The following is a 16,240-nucleotide window of genomic DNA, read 5'->3' on the forward strand; positions in this document are numbered from 1 at the left end:
TGTAACAGAAAGTCGGAGATACTTTATTTTCACTTCTAAATCCAAAGGCTAGCAGAGTTGTAAAAACGGAATCCCACTTAGTCTGATTCACACAAATATTAACGTTTAATCTCGTTTTCAAAGTCCCAAGAATGAAAACTTGCAATTAAACACTGAGCAAGCCACATGTTTAGGTAATATTTCTTAAAAAGTCTTAAAGAAAAAGATATGATACAGGACCTAAGTTTTCAGTGGCATATATATGCTATTAATACATGTTCTGAAATCTGATAGGTCACATCAGTCCTGAATTAATTTTTAATAAAAAAAAAAAAACAAACTAACCGAGCTTTAACTTTTTCTATGCCACTATAGTTTTCTTTCACCTCATTTTAATGTCGATCTTCACTTTATGCCGTTTTCAGTTTTCTTCCAAAAATCTTCCAACAGTATTCCTACAAAGCAAAATTTGCGGAAAAATGATAATTAGACAACATGTATAAGGCAAATTTTCATGACTAAGTGGCCCAGTCACTAACTTCTAATTTATATATGTATATGGAATGTTTGTATTCTTTTCAATTATCAAGGCATCAGTGTGGTTTTTTAAAACCATGTGCCTGTGTATGCTTGCCTCTATGTGAATGGCTCACACAAATATAACACTATATTGCTATCCTAGAAAAGGAAGGTCATCAACAATTCAACTAATTGGTACTTCCTTTCATTAGGAATATTTAATCCCATGCCACTAGCCCAAAGAATGAACAGTTTACAGGTTTCAAGAACCCTCTTAAAGACTGACTTTTAACAGTTCTTTAAAAACCCAAATTCATTCTACATGGTTCATCAGTTCTTTGTGTTTCTGTTTAAAGGTGTCTGTCCTTGCTATTCACTGCTGCTTTAGATGTATCAGCCAGTGATGATTCCTAATATTCCTATGGCTGACTGCGAATTCTCCTACACAGGAGGAAATATTAAACACAACATACCTCTTAAAGACTTGAGAATTGCATTGAATGTAACAAGGCGAATAATATGAAGTGTTTATTGTATTTAAAATTCTTTAAAGATATCTAATTCTGGGCACCACTGCATCCCTACACACAGTTGAAAAAAAATTCCATTCTGTTAACATCTGATTATAAGTTTTCACGCAATACACAAAAAAACCCCTCTGTGCTTCTTGTAAAGAACAAAAAGATACACAACAGTTAAGCGTAAAGATCACAGGCAATAGCATTCAAACATGGATGTGGGTAGAGAAAGGAGTACCTGGCATGAGTACCTGCTTAGTTTGACTGAATCCTTGATTTTTAATTTGGCTTTTCATGGGCCGCTCACAACACCAACGCTGTGTGAGGTATGGTAGTCAGCTGCAATAATTCATAAACCCTACACTTCCATCAATCCAATGCTACTGGCTCTCGAGTTACAGAACAAACTGCATTAGAATGCAAGGCAATAAAGCAAAAAACTAGAAACATCCTTGACAAAGAAATACTAGCAGTTTAATTAAAACAAAGTAGTCCAACATGTGCCTCAGAAATATTTAAGTTTTAAAGCATATGTCTCTGCCAATGTACCAACACAAGATGGACTTAATACCAAAAAGAAAAAAAATAAAAAACAGTTCAACCTTTTTATTAAAAAAAAAAGAAAAAAAAACAAAAAACAAGAAATGACAGCAAAATCCCTAAAAAAAGGATAATTAACTTTTCAATGGCGACTATATTACAAATGTGGGCAATAATTTGCAAAGAGGCACACTAACGGGGGGCACGAGTCTGCTACAAAATAGCTGAGACAAAACAATGTACCTCAAAATGTTTTGCAGGACTACACTGTCTTTTCCTTCAGAAGATGCTTTTGTATGTCTTCTTACTCGGCTTAGTTCCATCTTCATCTGTGCATACTTACGCTGCACTGTCAAACAGTAACAAAAAGCCCTAATCAAAGTGAGAAACAATCCACTTACCTCTGTCTGATCTGAGGTCTTATCAGATCAGTTTTAATTGGACTGAGTGTCACCTTCAGATTTAATGTCTTCACTGGTCCCATTGACCTCATTCTTAGTATCGCTTTCCTTTGATTCAGTGTTTGTGTCTTCACTCTGCTTTTCTCGACTACTGGACTTCACACTACTTTTTTTATCATCAGATCCCCTCTTTTCTGCCATAAAAGAAGACATTGATCATGGATTTTAAAGTAAAATACAAAACATATATGACACTTTGAAAAGTGAAAACAATTTAGAGATGAAAAGACTATCATTTCCCACAGACTGCAAGTAATAGTTTGATAAATCTATAAAAGGGATAAAATTTGCAATTTATAAAGGAGGGAGAGGGCAGGACAGGGAATTATAGAAAGCAAAAGGTAAAAATAGTGGGCAAATTCTCTGAAACTGGTGATATGCACAGGCAACACCAAATCACCGCAGAATCTAAAACGTAAGTAAATTTCACTTGGAGTAAAGACCATCAAAAGGCAATGGGAAAGGCAAGAAAGACAGGACAAAAAACTGTTCACATGAACGAAGTTAAAACGGTAAAAACAGTAACTGCAAAAAGGTGAACATTTATAGGCATGCTTCTCCGACTATATATTTTTAAATGCAAAAGATGACTTATACCTATATATATTTGAAGACCCAAGAGGGACAACACCAATGAAAGTGGATCTTAAATCCCATTTCAATTACTGAACTTTTGTGCTTCGCTAAGTAACATATATGCCATCTCAAAATTATTTTTTCCAAAGAGAGAAATAAAAATTCATCTCAGCTGCAAATAAAGGGTGAAAAAAAGGTCAAATTTTCCTTCTGTTTTCTTTGGAATCGTGAAACTAAAGGCTAGAGGCAAAAAGTGGTACATGGAGCAAGTTATGTTCTAGCTTTTTCAGTTCCAATTACTACCTAACAAAGGATTTCTGGAGAAAATTTTAAAGCAAACTACAAACCTGGAAAAATCATCTTTTCTTTAAAACTAAGAATAGCTGGTCTAACAATAGTTGATAAGACAGAAAGATGTGTTTTAAGAGAAGCAGAACCTTCTACAGATTCTAGACAAAGTTGTTAAGACACAACATCAAGTAACTGGGAGAGGGATGGTAACGAAAAAGTATGGTTATGGGGCTGTGGGGGGCACTCACTCAAAGAACATTAAGAACTGAAGATCTTATGTGAAGAAATATATTCCGTCCGTAACACTCGCAAAATTCACCAAGCAATGTCCAAATAGCTGACTGCAGGACTCGCTTCATGTCTCGTCTGTTCACTTACGAGAACTGTGCAGTACAGTGTGCTCTAACTGACCTTGTGGGAAAGTCCTCCCTTTGTGCCTTATGGGCTTCTCCGGTGCACAGGTAGCTTCAAGGAGGAAGAGTCGTCTTGTTGCCCCGTAGAGGACTAGTAGTCAGTCCAATAATCTTATCTTCTGCCCTATATAAATATGGTAGATCTTAATAGTCCTAAGGACATCCACAGAGTGTGGTGGACTTTAGGGCTATGGATTAAAAAAGGAACCTCTCTTGACAAAAGAGAGCGCCCTAAACTGGTCGGTGGTAACAAAGACAGGTTTGTGCAAGAAACCACTTTTTGTTTGTGGAGTGAGATAAAGTGCTTTCATTACAGCACGTGAGCTCCGTCTTACTCACTGTCATCAAATGTTCACTACTACTCATATCTGACCTCAAAGTTCAGGCCTTAATATACAAGAATGGCTAACCGGCCACACGGTTATTTGAAAAAGTCAATAAATTATGTCATTTTTAAAAGAGATCCCAACATTTAAAATAAATCTGTAATGGCAAACCCAATCTTTCAAGACAGACCAGAGGCAGAGTTTCCCTGAATCCAGTCTTCACTCCTTCTTCCACATCTGACCAGGAAAATCCATTCGTCCACAATCCAAACACAGTCCAGTTTATTTTACTTAAACAAGTCTGATTATATTCTATGATGTCATCATTATAATAAGGATCATAGCTTAGCAATTCATTCTCTCTGCTCTCTCGAAAAATTACACAAACTCTTTTTAAGTCAGGCCAGTGCAATTTATAGCTCAATTTTGATCCCAAATAGTTATAAAAGCTACCTAGTTTCTGTCCCTGAGAACCAATCCAACTATTTTAAGTGACATGAATGAAGATTCAGCGAAGAGGTTTAGTTCTCAAAGTGATTACCTTCATCTCTGACAAGAGATATATCTGGTTGTTGAGTTGACCCCCCCAAATACATTACACAGAAAGTCTTGCCAAAAGGTTGAGTGAAGCTTACTTAAAAACTAATTAAAGTCAGTTAATTCTTGGTATCAATTGCCTTTTGAATCACAAAAATAACTTCTGAACTTAAATGGCAGATACTAAAGCTCATGAAAGTTTTAAAAATCACCCTGTTTCCTACTTTTTAACATTTGCTCCATGTTCTAGAAAAAGCCAATATATCTAAATCTTTTAAAAAGAGAAGGTGCACTTATTTGAGGAAAAATAAAAGCTGAAGACTGAAGGAAAAAAAAAAGATAATCTACTGTTTGCCAGTTTCCTAACTCAACTGTTAAACCCCACAAAAACCAGACTAATTTCATAAAAGAAAATAATGAGTATCACATACATGTCTAATGTAATAAATCCATACGTGAGCACACATATGTTGGTGATCAAACATGGACACAGATAGGCAGAACAGGATGGAATAAGCAGAGCCAATAAAATTAGAAATAAGCCCTTTCTCTCATTCCTGAAAACCATGCAAAGCAGAAAAGCCCAGTCCAAAAAAAAAGTGTACAAAGAATCTGAAGAATATGCAGAAATGGGACCCTAATTATTAAAAGAATTATCGTTCATCATTCAATGAAGGCCAAATTGAAAGGTGAGAATATCCTTGTGAAAACATGCCAAAGACAAAATGAAAAGTTGATTAAGCAGTCAACCAGCTACTGGAATGTCACAGAAAATCAAAGGAAAAAATAGAAGGGAAAACGCATGTTTTGATAAAAAAAAGGCACGCACCGAGGGGGAGGGGGCACAACACGCACACATAAGGCATTCAACTTATGAAAACTTAAAAGTACTATAGAATTAAATAAATGCTGTACTTGAAGACCAATGCAATACTGTACATTTACTCTTCAGAGTATTATGGAACACTGCAGCAAGTGTTGCCAAATAACTAAAAAATGTTGCCAATAACCCAGAATTCTACAGCCTAATAATCCTAACAGGTAATGCAATACTTGGAAGAATTTAAATGATAAGCTTTCAAGTTATAAATTGAAGCATGCGACTTGAACATGTTCTAAGAAAACACAAGGTCAACTGTCATTCTCATAAATCAGCAGAAGAGAAAATAAGACTTGTCTCCTATTGAATGGGGTTCATCAAAAGTAAAAATAAATACAGCTTGAAGTGGAACTCTGCTTGTGTCTGAAGAAAAGTGAGTTAGTGAAGAGACAAAGTGAAAACAGTCCCTTTAAGAATCAAATTCTCACAAAAACTAACCTTTCTCCTTCGATTTTCTATCTTGTTCTCTGTCTCGACTTTTGCTCCGGTGCTTATATGACTTTCGATCTCGGCTTTTTGATCTTCTTCGATCCCGACTACGAGATCTATGCTTTCTTTCTGATCTATCGTGGCTTCTGCTTCTTCGTCGATCTCTACTTCTTAAATAATTTGAAACAAAAGGAGAGCAACTTCAGCTGATATTACAGTGAGAAAAAATCTTGAAGAATTACATAAGCAAAATTTAAAGCAAAATCACTCTCAAAGGCAAATGAATACAATCTACTATTAAAACACATTTATATAAGAAACCTTAAGAACTGAAAATTGAAAGTCCTTAACCTCAATTTTTCAAATAGGTAATCCTACCCAAAATAATTTATGATTTAAATGTCTTAGAATCAATAAGAGAAGCACTCATCCATTACACTAACTCCCTAATAAGATTGCATCAAATCTCCTTCAGCGGCCTAAGAGCAAGCAGTGAAGTTGCCTACAAGATGAACTCGTTCAATGATTCAACTTTCATCTGCCCGAGTGCTTAATGAGACTTAAGAGGGTCCCAAATACTAAGGAATTCACCAGTAATTACTATTATTTAATGCACACTCAGACACTAGGTAAAGAATCCACCTGCAATGCACAAGACCCAGTTTAATCCCTGGGTCGGGAAGATCCCCTGGAGGAGGAAATGGCAACTGACTCCAGTATTCTTTCCTGGAGAATTCCATGGACAGAGGAGCCTGGCAGGCTACAGTCCACAAGGTCTCAAAGAGTGGGACACAACTGAGCAACTATCACTATATGCCTGGCACTGTCTCGTGTTCAATATACCTGCTCCTCCTTCTCTCTCTACTTCGTGATCTTTTGTGATCCCGAGACCTGCTGCATCTTCGGTCAGAAGTTCGGCTTGAATGCCTACTTCGTGATCGACTCCTCTTTCTTCTTTCTCTGTCTCGAGCTCTTTCTTTTTCTCTTTCTTCCTCTTCTCTTCGTCTTTTCCTCTCTCTCTCTTCTCTTTCCCTCTCCCTTTCTTTTTCTCTTTCTTCTCGTTCTTGCTTCTCCTTTTTTAAACGCTCATCACGATCAGGTTCTTCAGTTCTTTTTCTTAATTTTTCCTAAAGAAATCAAATTTGATTTTTTTTAGAACTAAATAACCTTAATGATGCTGTCAAACAACGGCTACCTAACATGAATCAACTGTAGACCAACTTATGAAATTTGATACCCTAAAAATCTTAACACCATGTATGTACACAAGATATTTGACTAAACCCTCAGGAATATTCCTTCTCCCAAATTCCTGACACTATGAAGAAAATAAAGCACTTTGCTCATCTGATGAATAGCAAAATATTACAGGAATTATCACTACCTCAAATAACCCAGCAAAAATATAGTTTTAAATCTACACAATCAATTCTTAACCACACTAATATAAAGTACTAGATATAGCTAAAATATATGCTCATAAGAAACTTACTTTTAATTCTTCTACAGTAGCTTTAATTTTGGCATAGCCCATGTGCTGTTTTCCCATCAAATGATCATCTACCCGGGACTGGGCATCTCCCACTATCAAAAAGGCTCCACACACTTCACAAACTTCCATTTGTTTTTCTTGGGCAGCAAAACTTTCAATTGTCTGAAATGATAAATCAGTTATTATAAAATATCTGATCAAGAGAAAAACAAATTCCCCTCAAAAATACTTTTAACATTTAGAAAATATTTTTAATTTTGTGAACTGCTACTTTCCATTTCCCCAAAGACATAATACTTAGCAGCAACTTTTAGACATGGGAAGCATGACAATAGCAATCAACTTTTCAAGAAGTATTACGACCTCATCCCTCTATTATAACCCTTGAACTACATATCACCTCGAAAAAGCTAATCTACCTTTCAGAAAGCTACCTATTTTAGTCTGAATTCATTTCCTGCTTGGTTCAACAGGTTAAAGATGTGGACTCCATATTAAAAATGTTTTTTGGGACTTCCCTGGTAGCGCAGTAAATAGGAATCTGCCTGCCAATGCAGGGGACACAGGTCTGATCCCTGGTCTGGGAAGATTCCATGTACCTCGGAGCAACTAAGCCCATATGCCACAACTACCGAGCCTGCACTCCACAGCCTGAAAGCTACAACTACGGAGACTGTGTGCTTCCACTACTGAAGCCTGCAGGCTCTAGGGCGGGCCCTCGGGTTGCACCTAAAGAGCCCCTGTGCCTCAGCTACTGAAGTCAATGGGCTTAGAGAGTGGCCTCCACTTTCTGTAACTAGAGAAAGCCCAAGTACAGCAATGAAGACCCAGAAAAACCAAAAATAATAAAAATAATAAAAAAAGTTTTTCAAAATCATTAAGGAATTGAACTCACTGCATATAATCTGAACATACCCTTTTAATATTTAGAAATCAACGCTCAGTTATATTTTACCATCAATATCTAAAACATGTATACTATATCATCTAATTCAAAGTTAAATAAGTAGAGGTATTATTAAGAGTATACCAATTCTGTAGTAAGGTAAATATGAACTAAGTTATTTGATTAGTAACAACAACAACAAAAAAAAAACCCACCAAAACCTAAGCCCAACCAAAATACTTAAGGCACTGGTTAGCAAACCAGCAGCTAGAGGTCTGTTTTTGCAAAGTTTCATTCAAACAAAATTACAGACATTTGTTTCCACATTGCCTAAAGCTATTTTGTAATATAAATGTAAAAACAGAGCTTTTATTACATTTCTTATGACCTGAAATCATAAATACTATGTGGCCCTTTAAAATAAAAGTTTGATGACATTAGAAAATTATTTGTAAATAGGAACAGATCCTAGCAATACACAGCTAACAGCATGGTTATATCAAAATGAAGTTGCTACTCACCGAAGTTGTGGACCTAAGCAACTCTCTCTCTTCTTTTAACTGTTCAACTAATTTCATCATTCCCTGGGCTTCTTCTACTTTTCCTTCAGATCCTAATTCTTCAATCTAAGAGGAATTCAAAAAGCAGTCAGGATATCTTTCTAACCACACTATCCTAGTATTTTTCTTTTTACCCTCAAGCTTCATGAGCTTGAAGTTGTTTGGGTATGTTTTGTTTAGTGAAGCCTCTCTGGGTTTAATTTACCCTTAATCGATTTTTTCCCACAGCATTAACTACATATACTTGACAGGAAATACACAGAAAATTTCCAGGGTAGACAATTTCATAAGGTTAACACCACAGTCGGGAGAAGGCAATGGCACCCCACTCTAGTACTGTTGCCCAGAAAATCCCATGGATGGAGGAGCCTGGTAGGCTGCAGTCCATGGGGTCGCTAAGAGTCAGACACCACTGAGCGACTTCACTTTCATGCATTGGAGGAGGAAATGGCAACCCACTCCAGTGTTCTTGCCTGGAGAATCCCATGGACGGAGAAGCCTGGTGGGCTGCAGTCCATGGGGTCACAGAGTCAGACACGACTAAAGCGACTTAGCAGCAGCAGCAACACCACAGTCTAGATAATAAGCAACTCCACCCAAGTTTCCTACTGTCTCTGTGTTGTGCCTCCTCCCAAAGCAACCACCCATCTGTTTTCTGTCACTATAAATTAGTCTGCATTTTCTAGAACTGTATTTAAATGGAACCATGTACTCTATTCCTTTTGTGGGGCTTAGCCTCTTTCACTCAATCTAGTATCTCTATATTCATCAATATTATTCCAAATAGTTAATTCCTTTTTATCACTGTGTACTATCACTGTAGGACTTCCCTGGTGGCTTAGACGGTAAAGCGTCTGTCTACAATGCGGGAGACCTGGGTTTGATCCCTGGGTCAGAAGATCCACTGGAGAAGGAAATGGCAATCCACTCCAGTACTACTGCCTGGAAAACCCCATGGACAGAGGAGCCTGGTAGGCTACCGTCAAGGGGTTGCAAACATTACTGTATAAGTACATCACAATTTGTTTACCCATTAACCTACTGACAGACATTTGTTTTCAGGTTTGTTTGGGGTTGGGTTTTTTTTTTTGCATCTATTATGAATAAACACTGGTATACAACTCTGTGTAAACATATGCTTTCACCTCTTAGATTAATATCTAGCAGTGGAATGGCTCATAGTGCATCTCTTAACCTTTGAAGAAAGAAACTCTTTTCCAAAGTGCCTGCATCATTTTAAATAATCCCAACAGAGCAAAATAGTTTGTTTGCCCAGATCTTCACTAATATTTGATACTGTCAGTCTTTTTAATTTTAGCAATTCTAGGAGGAGTTCCAATTCTTACCTGCTGCAGGAGTACATCAATTTTATCTGTTAGAACCTGAATTTTTTCTTCATTTTTGCCTGTTGGACCAGCTGCCTGATGAAGACAATAGAATGTGTATTATCAACAACTAAAATACAAAAATAAACATTTAACTTCTATATACCATACCTAGTATTTGTATTTAATAACTGAAATGCTAAATCACAAGGACAGTAACTCAATTATCTCAATTTTTGTTAATCAGTTACATATTTTGTCAGTTACTGATATTTAAGATAAAAAATTTCTGATTAGCAAAATATTAATTTACTAATAAAGACTGAAAAAAACCACCTTTTTAAGTTTTATGTCATTTTAAAACATATAAAGCAATGACTGAACTTGAGCCCAAGTTTCAATACTAGGGAGATCGCTGGCTTGCCAGAGGAAAGGACACTTTACAAAGATCATAAATTAATTCATACTCACCCCAGACGACTGCTGGTTTTGAGATAATGCCAAACGAGCATGGCCTCGTCTAATTCTACGTTCTACTTCTGCCAGTAAACTCTGTAAGTATCGCAAAAAATCTCTCTCATAGCCAACTTTCATAAAACGAGAACTCTTCTCATACCTAATGAAACGAAAATAAATATTTTCTTTCCAATTCTTTATCCATTTACAACTCTCATATTCTATCTTCACTAATCTCATGAACTACTACTGCATTCAGACTGAAGGGCAGGGAATTTGCAGGCCAATTGTTAGGTCTCCCTGCTTTCACTGCTGTAGGCCTGGGTTCAAACCCTAGTCTGGGAACTAAGATGCCACAAGCCATGTGGCATACGCAAAAAAGTTAAAAAAAAAAAAAAAAAAAAAAAGAAGAAGAAGAAAAAAAGTACTGAAGAGTAAACCAGGCACATCCATAAGAAGTGAATTTCCAGAGGTCCCTCATTCTGGTAAAGAGGTAGCATTTAACAGTGTATAAAGAGCACAGATGTTACCAATGGGCAGATCTAGGTGAACATTATCCTCGATCTGTGACCCTGGCTCCAGGACAAGTTTCATTTATAGAATTAGGTCTGTTAAAAAAACAAATGTGAAAGGAAAAAAAAAAAAAAAGCGAGTGAATTCTCTGGAGGTCCAGTGGTTAGGACTCAGTGTTTTCACTGTCATGGCCTGGGTTTAATCCCTGGTCAAGGAGTTAAGATCATACAAGCTGGGAGGAGCAGCCAAAAAATAATAATAAACTAAAAAATAAAAACTGGAGGAGGGCATGGCAACCCGCTCCAGTAATCTTGTCCAGAGAATCCCATGGACAGAAAAGCCTGGTGGGCTACAGTACAGGGGGTCTCAAAGTCAGACATGATTGAAGCGACTAAGCGAAAAATAAAAAAACAGATGGGATACAGAAAAAAAGCTTAGGCTTATGCTTGGCATACAGTATGAACTCGTATGGTGATGCTACATATAGCTGTATCACTTTCTATGACCCCCAACTAATGAGTAGGACCTCTACATGACATTCATTTCACATAAATTCCGATCATCCCAAAAAAGGTAACTTACTGTTTTCGTAGATTTTCATCATGAATTTTTTCACATGGTCCTAAAACACAAGAAATATGAATGTATTCAATATAAATTACTGAAATTAACTTTTCTCTTGTCAAAACAAAAGGAAGTTATTTTTTTAAAAAAAGGAAAGAAGATCCATTTAATCACTGAGTAGTCTGCAGACATGTAAATTGAGCCTACTAAATCATGAAGCAACATGCCCAAGTACACAAATGAAAATTGTTCTCCTTAGCCTTCAAGATGTACTATATGGTAAAAGGAGAGAGAGGGATGAAAAAATTATTCCTGACTGCCAAGTAAGCTAGGATGATGGCAGACCTTTGGTCTGAACCATTAGTCTCTGTGAATACTGTTAAGACCAGCACCCTAGTCCTACCTCTTACCATCTCCAAAAGGCAACTTTAACCCTTTTAGCTTTCTCTTCTGGAATTTGCCTCCATATTTCTAAATTCTATGCTTATTTTGTTTTTTGGTTTAACTTAGGCATGAAAAATTTAGTTTAAATGAACATTCAGTGTTTATATTTTGATGCCATGTCCTATTAACTCCCGAGTTAAGCAAAAAGGGCATTATGATGACACTTTTGATACACTTACTGGAATTTTTTTCTTCAGTTCAGTCTCTTGTATGTTCTATTTCCAAATTCACTCCAGACACTAACTCAGCTATCAAAACTAGCTCAGTAATAATCTCCCTCAAGTTTCAAAATATATCAGATAATCAAATCAGCTTTATTTTCTTCCATGAGCTTTCCATCCTGCTTCAATCAGAGCTACTTTTTCCCCTAAGCTCACTAATGGAGCTGTCATCCTTTTAAAGTCCTTTTCTGGTCTGTACTAGACACAGTTTACTGGCTCTCTTATTTTTTTCCTTCTTGGTTTACACCCATGAGTGTCCACAGAAAAGGTTCCTGGTAGATATTGTTGAGACCATGCATGCCTGAAAATGTCTTTCTTCACACTCGTATTTTGCTGTTTGGCTATACAGCTAACCTAGGTAAAAACATTTTACCATTCAGAATCCCGAGGATGTTTCTCCAGTGTCTTCAAGCTTCCAGTGTTGCTACTGACAAATTGAGGACATTCTGATTGATAATCTTGTATGCCCCACCCCACCCCTGGTGTTTTGGAATTTCACAATAATGTGCTTTGATATGGATCTTTTTATCATTTGCTGTGCTGAGTTCTAGAAGGATTCACTCCATCTAGAGAGTAAAATCCTTCAGTAATGCAATCTTAAGATTTTCTCCCTTCTGTTTTCTCTATCTAGAACTCTCTTAATTAGCTATCACAGCACTGGACTGATAGAATTTTTTCAAATTTTAATTTTTTCTCAACATACCACAAATTTATTTTATCCTCAAAACTTCCCACTGATGTTCATAGTTCTCTAGTTCTAATTTCAACAACTCTTTATTTTTTCAAAACTTTTCTTTTTATATAGCATCCTATTCCTTCTGATATTTTCTCTTATTTCTCCGAGGATACTAAATTTAGTTACAGCTTTAAAAATTTTTTCTTCTGTTTTCTCCCATTATCACCATATTCCACTAAATTCTTTTTTTTCTGTTGGTTTTGGTTAATCTTTTATGTTTGAAGGTTTTCTTCAAATAACAATCTTGGCTGGCAAAATACTTCCAAAATCTGACTTGAAGTTGGTATGCACAGGCAGGGTTTGTCAACTAATAGGCTTTACCATAGGAAAATCAGGCAGCAAGACTTTCTTTTAGGAGATTCCCCAAGGGTCAGTACCTGTAGATCACTTCTCTGGAACTGTTCACTTTCTCTAAAGAATCCTCTTCTCTTCTGCCTGGGGAAAAAACATCTGGCTGTATCCTTCTAGGAACAGGGCAGAGGAAGGGAATGGGAAAACCTCACTATTAAGAAAACAGACTCATTTAATCTCTCTTACATTCTCATTTTTATTCATTACTGCCCTGTCCTGTATCTGTAAATCCCAATACCTAGATATATCCAGCCATAATGTGCTCTTTTTGCTTCAGGGCAAGCACTGTGCTTAACGAATTTAATTTCCATTTTATATTTCTAGAATGATACTAGTTATGTACCATCCTGGAGAGAAAATGGTCGATTTTGGGATTTTGTGGTTCATTTAGCCCAATTTCTTCAGAACATAACCCCCTGGTCTCCAGTGCTGTTGGCATGGGAGACAGAATTACCTGATGCACAGGTCAGACCACCCAGACTAGTGCTTCTCAAGATGGGGCAGTTTTGCCCCCAGGGATATCTAGAAGTGCCTGGAGGCATTTTTGGTTGTCAAAATTGGGAGATTTTTACTGACATCTACTTCCATAGAGGCCAAGGATGCTGCTAAGCATCCTACAACCCACAAGAGACCCTCCCACTTCCCCACGCACAGAATTTTCCAGGTCAAACTGTCAAATGTCAAGGTTGAGAAACCCTGAACTAGACTAATCTCTGGTTTTCAGCCCCGTAATTCAACTCTGCCTTCTATGGTACCTGATGCCTCCAAATCCTGAGCCTGTCCAGGGTTCTGCTGATCAAACTCTTGCTTCTGTTTAATATCCCCTTCTGCAGGCTTTTAGGATACAGGTTTCTCTGCTATTCTTCCATCCACTTGTCATCTTCCAAAAATTTGTTGACATCTCTAATGTTATCTCGTCTTCCGTTTACACCTTTTTTGTTTTTAATATTCATTTTAGTGGAGGGGTTTCAGGAGGGAATGGAAATACATATGTAGATTCAAATAAGCCACCAGGTTTAATTAGACTGGCATTTGTTAATACATTTTTTTTAAAAAGCCAGGAAAGAAATTATCAACACCTTTAACAGAAAATTTCTTTCCAAAATTATAAAGTATCACTTTCTCTTTAATCATAAATGCAACAAAAATTATAGAAAATTTACTTACCAAGATCAGAACGAGTGTTTGTGAACAATTCCGCAGGACAAAAACCACAGAGGTAGTATTTACAAACCTAGTGAAAAAACAAAGGTGACTTAACTTTTTGAAACTAGTCAGTTTTAAAACTATGCCAGAAAAGGATGCCAAATAACCATTTTCTCATTTCATGATCTACATCTTTCAACCAAGTAAGTTTAAGAACAATTTCATTTGTTAAGTCATTTAGACAAATTAATGACTTTCAGACTCCTGGATTTCAGTATAAGAAATGCAAGACTGACAGTAATAGAAATCACTGCCTTAATCCCCAGAAAGAACAAGTTTTGGATAAAGACATCCAGAATAAAGGTAATTTTTTTAAAAAATTAAAAAAAAAAAAAAAAACACACAAAACACTGCAGTGTTCTTATTGTTTCAACTTTGTTAAAGACCAGAACCAATTTACACATGAGGATTTGGAAATCACTGCCTAAATTCCAAATAATACTCATTTAAAATGATCCGGTTCTGTATTTTCACTTAAAGAGATCTTGTAACAGGCCCTAAAGCGTGCTGGATATTTTCACACATGCCAGCACTGAGTGACTTCTAAGGTATGAGGAAGAATTATTAACATAAGACCAATTTTCAATTCTCTCCCATGGGTACTTTTGTAACTCCTTCAGATATATTCTGAGACTGCTCTATACTAAATTTAATTTTGTAACACTGCAAACCAAAATCTGTTAAGCAAAATTCCAAAATATCTCCATATAAGCCTTCATTGCTATTGGGTAAATTATCAATGTACAAGAAAAGGTAGAAAAGGTCTACTAAATTTAGGATTGAATGAGTTTTTTTTGAGACATTTAGAACTGGATGTTGCATTTGAAATACTGTTTTTTGCTTCAAAGGTCAAATGTTTTACACTTATTTGAAGCAGTGAGGTCCCATAAGCTGTGTCCAGAGGAACTAAAGTCATACAGAACAACCAGATTCAACAATCACATCTAAACAACAGATTTAGCTTTATATCAATATTAATCCTGTTACATGTAGCGATATGTCATAGTATCTTTGTACCATTTTCTTTTGAAAATTCTAATACTTTAAATTATTAAAAAGGCTCAGTATGACCACAAGTAACACGCTGGCGAGGATGTGGAGAAAAGGGAACCCCTGGCACACTGCTGGCAGAAATGTGAACTGGTGCAACCACCCTGAAAAAAACCGCATGGAAGTTCCTCAAAACACTAAAAATAAAGCCACTGTATTTAATCCAGCAATTCCACTCCAGAGTACACATCCAAAGAAAATGAAGACAGTAATTCATACCAATGTTCACAGCAGCATTATTTATAATAGTCAAGAATGGAAGCATCCTTAATGTCCATCAACACACGGATGAATTAAGAAAATGAGGTAAATATACATGATGGAACAATAATCAGCCATGAAAAATGGAAATCTGCCATTCCCAACAACACAGATAGATTTGGAGGAAATGATACTTAGTGAAATAAGCCAAACAGAGGCAAAACACTGTATGTATTTGAGGTCTCTAAAAAAAAATAAAGGAAATTAGTGAAAATAACAACAAAACAAACTGCAGTGTAGACAACCAGTGGGGAGAGGGAAGAGGGGCAAAATAGGGGCAGGGTATTAAGAGGCACAGACTATGATATATAAGAATATAAGTTAAATAAGCTACAAAGAAGTACCGCTCAGGGAATACAGCTGATATTTGATAGTAACTCTGTGTGTGCTCAATTGCTTCAAGTTGTGTCCAACTTTTTATGACCCTATGGAACCCGCCAGGCTCCTCTGTCCATGGGACTCTCCAGGCAAGAATACTGCAGTAGGTTGCCATGGCCTCCTCCAGATCTTCCCAACCCAGGGATCGAATTCCTATACTGCAGGCAGATTCCTTATCCACTGAGCTACCTGGGAAGCCCCTTATAGTACCTATAAATAGACTACACTCTTTAAAAAGTGTAAATCACTCTGTTGTATACTCTAAATTTATATTAATATAATATCAACTATACCTCAACTAAAAAAGGGCTCTTTATGTGCAAAAGGC

At 36.6% G+C, this 16,240-nt stretch overlaps 1 protein-coding gene across 1 annotated transcript in view; it reads right to left on the reverse strand.

Annotated features, from left to right (window-relative positions):
• The window catches only part of LUC7L3 (LUC7 like 3 pre-mRNA splicing factor), a 25,023-nt gene continuing 8,783 nt past the window's right edge, over positions 1-16,240 (reverse strand). The window contains 11 exon segments of the mRNA XM_061391365.1: positions 1-1,758; positions 1,760-1,905; positions 2,011-2,151; positions 5,479-5,639; positions 6,313-6,596; positions 6,962-7,123; positions 8,369-8,473; positions 9,754-9,828; positions 10,204-10,348; positions 11,284-11,323; positions 14,185-14,251. Of these exon segments, the coding sequence (XP_061247349.1) occupies positions 1,714-1,758; positions 1,760-1,905; positions 2,011-2,151; positions 5,479-5,639; positions 6,313-6,596; positions 6,962-7,123; positions 8,369-8,473; positions 9,754-9,828; positions 10,204-10,348; positions 11,284-11,323; positions 14,185-14,251 (1,371 nt within the window). The 3' untranslated portion in view covers positions 1-1,713.

This window comes from Bos javanicus, chromosome 19 (genome assembly GCF_032452875.1).
Source record: "Bos javanicus breed banteng chromosome 19, ARS-OSU_banteng_1.0, whole genome shotgun sequence".
NCBI classification, from domain to species: domain Eukaryota; kingdom Metazoa; phylum Chordata; class Mammalia; order Artiodactyla; family Bovidae; genus Bos; species Bos javanicus.